This window comes from Acanthisitta chloris, unplaced genomic scaffold, assembly GCF_000695815.1.
Source record: "Acanthisitta chloris isolate BGI_N310 unplaced genomic scaffold, ASM69581v1 scaffold23846, whole genome shotgun sequence".
In the NCBI taxonomy this organism is placed as follows: domain Eukaryota; kingdom Metazoa; phylum Chordata; class Aves; order Passeriformes; family Acanthisittidae; genus Acanthisitta; species Acanthisitta chloris.
The window spans coordinates 1-9,457 of NW_008679031.1; the positions used below are offsets into that span (position 1 = coordinate 1).

Sequence of the window (9,457 nt, forward strand, 5' to 3'; positions counted from 1 at the left end):
ACGATGTCGGGACAGGGTGCCGGGGCAGGTGACACACGGTGCCGGGGCAGGGAGCACACGCGGCAGGGCAGACGCGGGTCCGGGGGGACAGTGCACTGCGGGAGGCTCGGTGCTCCCACAGCAGCCCCGACCTTCTCCCTCAGGTCCCTCTGCTCCTGCAGGGCTCTGAGCACACCCTGCGCCAAGCCCACCCGAGGGCACTGCCACTGAGCTACTGCAGCAGTAACGGCAAAACGAACAGCAGGGACATAAATAACCCACTCAGAGCCTGAACAGCTCTTTCATACTAACAAGCATAGAGCTCAGGTAGCACCGTGGCTATGACTAGGAATCAGGCTCCAGGATCAGGCTCTTATATTTCCTTGCATGGACAGACCTTGATTTTGAGAAACTCCGAGCAGCAACACGATGTTCAGTGTCATAGCTCAGATAGTGTAGGCTGCAGTGTTTTAGCATACACAGTGCAAATAAACACTATTCACTTGGGGTTAGGAATGAGAACCATCATGGACCAGGGAGATAATGATGGTAAACTAAGGTGGAGAAGATAAACACTTTCTTGAAGATAAACTGACACCAAAGCTCCAAACCCTCCTCTCTGCACCAGGCTGGAGATTGAGCTCTTATAAAACACACAGAACTAAGTCATCATTGCTTCCCTCAGTGACAGTGCCTCTCAGGGCCTTAGAAAGTTCATATTCAATAGAGCAAAAAATGACATTAAACAACTTGTCCTCACCACAACTTGTCAACCAGTCCCAGGCCAACAAAAAACTTTCATGTACAGGAATGATAAAAAGAAGCCCAAAATATCTTTACCATTTCATAAAGTGTTTATTGAGGATGGTAACACAGGATAAATCATGCAACAGCTCAGTAAAAAAAGGGAATCATTTAAAGGATGAAGAATGGTAACTGGTGCTGCTGATTTTGAAAAGTTTATAAAAAAATATTAATTGTCCAAAAGTGACATCGAAAACCACTTGAGGCTGAACATGGAAGCTGCTTATAAAGCATTCATTAAAAAGAAAATGAAGATATTGTTTAAAATGATCACCTACAGATTACTGTAATCAACAACTCACAAGTCCCCCATTTCTATAGCTGTAATGGTGTAGCAGGGCTGTACATCCAAGATATTTAACCTTCTTTTCCTGAAGAAACAACAGAGTCACAAACATTTGCCATTAATCAACACAATCGCATCTCTCACCCTTCACGACCTGCACTGCCAAGTGCTTTCATTACTGGGATTACCTTCCCAAACATCATGGCAGAGCAGGAAAGGGACCATCCCTGGTGGCCTCAAGCGATTTCCTCACTGCCCTCTTGCCATCAGTCTGTTTTAGAAGGGCAACAACTACAAAATGCGACTGTTCCCCTTCTGGCACCAACATACACTTTGAATAAGGACCTCCATGTCAGCAGATGGCACAAAGACTGGGCACCAGCACATCACATCAAACAATGGTGGTTTCAGATTTAGAGTTGACATCTATTCACCTTTTGGAAAAAAATAAATATAGTGGAATGAAAATTGAATCAAAGGGAAAGAACAGATGACTACCATCCATCAAGGATGCACATTATCTGTGCACTGAAACAAAAAAAAAGAAAAAAAAAGAAAAAATATCAGTCATTTCAAAGAAAAATCTTGAAAATTAATAAAAACGTTTGCACTTGTTCCTGGTCATAAACAATCTCACAAAAATCTCACTTTTGGAACTACTCCAATTGAAACCATACACTGAATTTATTAATACAGTATAAGTTTCTTTATGTAAAAAATCTTTATACATAGTAATAAAAAAGATAAAGGCAAGATGCATCAAACAGAAATCTGCTGGTTGTTTTTCCTCCGTTCTTACAGAGCCGCTGATGACTACCTGCACTATAAAGAGCTGTTTCTGACTTTCTGTCTCAAGCATCTTCGCCTTTGCTTGTGATAAGGATTGTTCTGTCCAAGCATCCCAAAGGACAGATGCTGGTGATGTTTTGGCACTTACGCTGGCAAACTGAGCTTCTTTCCCTTGAGTACTGTAAGGAAAAGCAGGAAAGAGAACAGTTAGCCAAACAAAGTTGGGATGTAGGAGAAGCAAAACACTGTTAACACTTCAAAGGGTCCAAAACCTATCAGAGCTCCTTTGTTACGCAGTGGGTACACTGCAGACTCCTCCCAAGCTGCCTCTCTTCAATACGTACTGGTAAAACTAGAATTAACAACCATTCTAGGCCTGCCCTCTTGTGGCACCCTGCAATTCCCACTCTTCATCCTCAGAGAATGTACTAGCCCACAACCATGGTCTCTAACACAGCTCCATGTAGATTTGTAGTTACATGACGGAGTTTTGGAATGTAAGGGCAGAATTACCAATGCACCCAGAAGTGTTGCTTCTACACTCAGCAGAAACATCCAAAATACTCTGAACACTGAGGGAGGTGTCTGCAAGCATGGGATCTGCATGCAGCAGTGTTTGTGGTAGAAGCAAGAGGATCATGCTTATCCATGGAAGGCAACAGAAGCATGTATTTAGCCATACTTATCTTGAATTTTTCCAACAGTTCATCAGACCATTTATACATTTATATTCTATCCATACACAAAACCACCATCAGAAATGCCCCACACCAGCAGAAAGTGTACTCAATAAATTAAGGAGATTTCAGCACTAATTTTCACACAGTACTAATGACCTCATAATGCTGATACAGCAGATCTCAACGAGTGTATTAACTGCTACATCCCACAACCTGAAGCTGGAAGTTACTGCACTACTTACCTTTTGTAACATACAAATAGAAGAAGTCACAGTACAGAACAGTCTGGACCACACCAGCAACGACAGCTATGAGGTCAAAAAATCCCTCAAAATAGTAGCGCCAAATCCAGTTGACTAAGTACAAGGCACGGTACAGACCCAGGAAGAAAAGATAGTGAGTAGTGATGGTCTCTGCTTCCCCAGTTTTGCTGATCATAAAGAGTTGAGGGAGAATAGCAACCGACTCGAGATAGATGGAAAAGGTCCACAGTATCTGAAAGGAAAAAACCCACAGGTGTATTCCAGTGCCTGATAACAGGACAGAAAACATTTGACTTGGCTTGGCTTTTCACTCTCTAACAATGTCATGAATAGCTATTCATACAGGTACAGGATTTTGGCAAACTTTCCTTGGTACAGGAAGAACTAAGTGGAAGTTTCATTATGAACCACAGGATGGCAGAAGAAAACTCTCCTGGCAGACACCAGACTCTCCAAACCAGCTGTCTAATGAGCTGGCAGGCACAGGTTTACTCGTGAGCAAACCTGTGTGCATCCAGCAGTTCAGGAGTCACAGTACCATGAAATGCAGCTTACAGAGCTGGTGCTGGTGCTGTGAAAAGCTGCAGGGAAGATGAAGTCCTTTCCTTCCCCCCATGTTCTTCCATCTTTTATCTATTAGTTTAAAGAATGAGTTAATACAGAACAAAATTTAAAATAATGTCTCAAAATGTTGCATTTAAAATTCCCTTACTCTAATAAAATCATTTAACTCTGATCATTAACTATGAAAAAATGCAGCTCGGTCCACTTAAATTAAGCATCTAAATTTTTCTCTACTTTCTGGGGAAAATTACCTGTTTGAACTCTCTCTAATGACATTTTAATGTAATTTATCCGCCAGTGAAACACATAGCTGCATTTTAAATACAATGCAATTCTTTCTGATACTCTAGACCATTTGCAATTCCACAACATTTACGAAGTATTATAATTCCTTCAGTTTTCACCAGGTGGCACCAACTATTTACAAACTGCATTCTGGGGCACTTCTTTAACAAACAGAACAAAAGGAAAGATACTTTGAATTCATAAAACCATCAGAGTGTACTGGGAAAAACACAATCTTCTGCTTAATACAATAACCAATGTTGATAACAAAGACAGTCTCCTGAGATGCCTGAAATTTGCACATCTGCACCACACAGATGCATTAAGGAAAGGATGAGCCTGAACCTACTAAGCACAGACATCTCTCAGCCATTCCCTGGGCAGCCTAAAAATGCTCATCTTCATGTTCTAAAATATTTGAGGGGAAAAAGACAACCTCCTGCCCACAGTCAACTCACCTCCAGAGGAGAGAAGTCATGGTTGACAAGAAATGAGAGTCCACCAACAGGAACTATCAGAAACTCCACTCGGAAGGTGTCATGGTTTCCATCATAGGTGGCCTTAAACTTCATGTAGATCAGGTAGACGGTGGCGTACGAGCAAGCGATGTAGATAAGCTAGAGAGCAAGGAGAGAAAAAACCCAAAACAATCCATAGAGGTTGCAGCATTAGATCAAACTCCCTGAACAAACACATTCCCAAGCACTAAGAGGAATAAGTGTAATCTTTCTTTGTTACTTGCCTTGTTTGTTTACATGTTTTTGCAGCTATTGGTGGTATTTAACTCTTCTCTGCAAACCAACAGCCTTGGGCTCTACTGGTTTTGTTGCTTTAAAAGCATCAACTGCCTCTGGTTGAAGTGACTCTCCAAAGGTGCTTTAAAGACCCTTTTCTGAGCAGACAGAACTAAGGAAGTGACTGGAGAAGGAACAGCCTTTCTGCAACTGCAGGGGAAGCACTGGCCCCAAACATAATCTGAAGAGTGGCAAGTGGCCAGAGTTCTCCACCAGACACCAGGCCATAAAATATGCAAAACTAACAGACTGCTGGAAGCACTGAACCAGAATTCAGTTACCATTTTTACTGGTTATGGCACAGTAGACTTCATAGCTACTCCCTGTGGAATAAGCAAAAAGCCTCATTTTATAGATGAGAAAACAGAACCAGAGATAAATCATGACTTTCTAAAGGTCAATCTGCCATCATCAGGACAGAGCTCACATTGTCCTAGAGACAACATAGTACACAGAGAGTTTAACTTCTGCCTGTTTCATCACAAAGATTGAATATTCCAAACCATTTATCACATTAAGTCTGTGATATTTATAAACTGAAAAATAACACATTAAAAACCCCCACCACTATTTGCAGATGCTACTAATCACTCAGAGCTCTGCTCACAGACACAAAATGCTACAAACACTGCATTAAGGAGCTCAGAATCCAAAGGCTACACCAGCACCCTGACTGACTGGAGATAAAGGACCACAGGGCAGGACACAGGGAACTCCTGCTACAGGTGTAAACTCAGCAATTGGTATGGTCAGAGAAGACACTAAGCAACTGTGAACAAACCCAAAGGCCTTATATACTACAGATTTCTTCATGAGAACTACAGTGTATTTTGGGACACTCAGAAACTTCTCATTTTTAAAGATACCAAAATAAAAGAATGTCAGCAAAGTGACTGCAGAGTGCACTGGCAGAAATGCATCCAATGCTCAGCTCAGGTACCACGAAAATAACTGTAGGATAGGGAATGCTCTGAATAACAGTTAGCCTGCAGGTCATTAAGAAAGGCAGACAGGGCCAATTTGTGCAGAAGAGTCTCATTTTCCTAAACAGCTGATGATCACTGCCAAACACAGCAAGTTGGCACCTGTAGCTTAATTAATATTTCTCTAATAATACTGAAGAAAATGCTATCTCTACCAAAATTAACACCTTTCTTTGCTGCAAATTGCAGCATTTTCTTCCGATTAGAAAGTTCATTACATTGTGCTCTGAGTAAGCTGATTTTTACAGCAGTTCTTATTTCAACAACTGTATAATGCTATACTCTCCTAAATATATGTAGATGGAATAAGAAGCTGTGTGGGACACTCAAGCAGCTTCATCTTGACACCACAATAATGGGCTGAAAAGTCAATTATACGTAACAGCCTTTCTGAGCAGTCACCTTTGAAAGTGTAATAGAGGCTTCCATTTTGCAAGTTAATATTGGATTTGAACACAGGGCCACACTGTCATTACTGGAAAGACTCAGTTTAAAGTGAAGTTGAGTATCACAAGTGTCATTTCCCACAGTCATTCCTTTTCTGGCTAGGAGGGTTGCAGAACAGACACAGTCATGACCCTGAATTACAACCAAGAAAATAAACTGAAAAACAGCCCTAGCTGCTCCTTTAGTGCACCCAACAGTAGCTTTCAATATGCTCAGAAATTATATACAGAAAAAGCTTGTGTTCCAAGAATATTTCATTTAATCCACATCTCTTCATCTAGACTGCAAAATTAAAGTGTAGGCATTTGCATTTGACTTGTTAGAAGAAAAGTGTGAGCGAATTTAAGATCCGAAGTTTTATTTTACTGTATTATTCCCCTACTTTTTCAGTACAGTTTGTATTATTGATTATCCAGTCTTTCCTCTTGGCAAAGTGATACTATCCTCTGAATTAAAAGCATCTAGAGAATTCAAGAATAAAGGAACTGGATTAAACCAAGTGTCTGCTCTGATGCCACAAATGCCCAGTCTGTATTGGTGCCACAAACATGCTGCCCTCCCCCAGCCTACTGCTTTATTTTTTGTACTCAGCACCAGAAATTGCAGGAATAAATAAAAAACCCAAACTTCAGCTCACTAGCATTCAGTGGGCAAGTGAACAGAGTGTAATCCCATGGAGCTGCATTCCTAAGAGCATACTCCTGTCAACTTTTGATCAGCCTCTGAACAGACACACTAGCTGCAATTCTGGCAGTGCACTCAGAATACTAATTTACCTTGTAGTGGACAAAGAGAGATCTACTTAAGATCTAATGTCTCAGTTGAGAAATACAATTTATTTGAACCATGTGTCCAAAAGCTTTAATTTTCAATAACCAAAGTCACATTTGTTTTAAATGTCACAGTTCCTGTATATAGAGGTTTTAAAAGTGGCATGAAGAGTGCAGAAAAAAAAGTAGGGTTGAGTCCATGTACCACATTGTCTATCCAAAGCACATCTAGAACTTATTCTGTAACAACTGTGCCATTTAAAGAGCTTTTATTCATGAAATTATGCACTCTGCATGCAACATTACTAGCTTTTCTGACTCTTCAGTGTACTGTACCTTCATTGATGTGTTATAGAGTGAAATGAATGAAGTGAAGAGGTCCAGGTAACGGGTAGTGAAGACCAGTGCAAACAGAAGCTGGCTTTTCCCAGAAATACCTGTAGGGATAAAGGAAACAATGCATTATTCAAAAAATCGTGATGTGCTTTAACACACTCGATGCCAAGGATGAGAAGGGATATATCCTTTACTTTTAGGCAAGTTGATTACAAAATTAGGATAAAATCCAAGCTTCCAAGGTGTGCAAACAGAATTATAGGCCCATGTAGCTCAGCAGTGTGAACGTGAGTTACCTTGTACTGGGAGAGGCGCTAGTGCTCACAAAGTTCAGAAGCCACTCACAGCAGACAGTGTAATCTCCAAAAATATCACTGCAAGCTATCAGCTCTGTATTGTCATGGGGCACTATGCAGCAAGGCTGCATTAGATTTCAATTCTCAGAGTGCTGTCACATGCCTCAGTCCCTTCTTTAGACGCTGAATAGCTGGAAAGGTACAAGGGCAATAGATACTACAGATCCAGTGATAATCACGGAAGTATGCTGACACCAAGGATGTGATTTGAAAGGAATACACAAATTTAAAACACAAGGCAAATCAATTCACAAACTTAATTGACCACATGGTGGGAAAAAATATCAGAGTCAAACTCAGAGGTTACTACGTACTATAACAAAATTTTATAAAGAGAAGTGAGCTAAAATGTCAAACATCTACACTGCAGCTTCAAAGCAACTTTGGATTCTAGGCCAAAGCCCCAAAGTCAAAACGTTTGTTTGTACTTCAGGCACTAGAGCAGAGGTAGAAGCATAAAAGCTTTGCAGGATCAGTCACTAAAAGCTTCTGAAAACTGAGGTGAAGCATTGCCCCATAATACTGATGTGGTGGTATGTCACAGCAGGGGCACAAAACAACCTACCCTGTGCCTCTATCTTGTTATTCCAATTATTCTTGTTTTCAGTCATCCAGGGTGAAAATAATTGAATCTGCTCAGCTAAGCATGCAAATCTTGTTCAAAAAACAAGAGGGAAAAATAGTCTGTAGGAGAGGGTTGTGATGTAAGGCTCAAAATCCTTGTCCTTTTACACAGAGATATTTCTAGAAAGGCTTTTATTAACAGAGCCATAAAGCAATCAGAAGAAGGCTGCTATGGTTATTGAACTAATTTTTCACTCCAGCTTAAGGAACGTGGAATAAGCTGCCCCAGATGAAGGAATTTTGTTTCTGTATAAACGTACAGGAATGGCTGAAACAGTAACAATTAAAAAGGGATTTGTTTGCACCTTCCATATGTGAAATGGCTACGAGGTGAGCCTGATGTATCACCTACAGAGCAACCCAGCTGCAGCACAGGGAACAGCAAATGCTTCACAACCTACAGCTAAAGCTGCAAATACTAAACCCAAACCAATCCCCTCCCAAAAATCTCCCAAAGTTTCTAAAAAAAATACATTTGGCATTTCTTGGACTACAACCATGCTGCACAGACAGCTGAAGCAGCACTCTGGGCTGCATCCCAGGTGTGCTCACTGGCATCAGAACACACCAATAAAACCTCTCAGCAAGCAATGCTGTCCTAAGGTCAAAGCCCACAGGACAAAGAAATCCACCTGGACAGATTACAGTGCAGCATCAAGCTACAGCATATAATTACACTAAATTATTTAGCATGCTGTTTTCTCTAAGTAAATAACTGTGAACAGCAAAAAAAAACCCATGTAAGATACATTAATTATTGATAACAGCTATAAATTTGGATCTGGACACATGACATACCTGGCAAATTCCTCCAAGCCACTGCCAGCATCATCTGCCCAACCACAAAGTTGTGATTTTGATGAAGGCTTTCAGTATTTTCATTGAATTTTGCATCTTTGCGATAGTCAAATGATCCTGAAACACATTCTAACCTCAAGATGAAACTAATTTTCAAGTTAAGTAAGATAGACTGGACCAGGCAAGGTTCAAAGTTTAAACCAAAGGCCTATGGAGAGACAGGCAAACTGGGAGATAGTAAGATCTATGCCACTAGCAAAACTGAGGGAACAGGTAAACACTCTTTTGTATGAATTTGATGCATCTCAAAACTTTAGGAAGTCTAACACTACACCTGCCACAGTGCTGACCTCAGCCCACGGGTGGCAACCGCAGCATACTGAGACTACACTGATGTTATTCTCATCCTCCCTTTTACTTGCACAAACATCACTTTGCTCCTGAGCTAAATAAAACCACTTTTATTTCTTCTTCCCAAGCTCTAGGCTCAGATTTGAAAGAGCCAAACTTCTCCTTTTTGTTTCATCATTTGTTTTCATCATCACGTGGAAAAACTCCTTCAACTTCTGAGCTAACTTCCTGGCTAAAAGCCATAGCATGAAACTTTAATTCAAAAGCTCAGCTGATGTCCACAGCCAGGGAGGAGAGCAGAGCTGAAACTGTAGCACTTTCTCATGAATTTCGTTTTGCTGTGCTTTC

General features: G+C 40.8%; 1 protein-coding gene across 1 annotated transcript; it reads right to left on the reverse strand.

Annotated features, from left to right (window-relative positions):
* Positions 1 to 809: 809 nt before the first annotated feature.
* Positions 810 to 8,966, reverse strand: LOC103804533 (ER lumen protein-retaining receptor 2; the record flags this gene model as incomplete). Its single annotated transcript, XM_009077148.1, has 6 exons — positions 810 to 2,037; positions 2,781 to 3,033; positions 4,109 to 4,267; positions 6,981 to 7,083; positions 8,192 to 8,228; positions 8,759 to 8,966. Coding segments are annotated over 6 exons (795 nt in total), but the record flags the coding sequence as incomplete, so codon positions are not given.
* Positions 8,967 to 9,457: the final 491 nt, after the last annotated feature.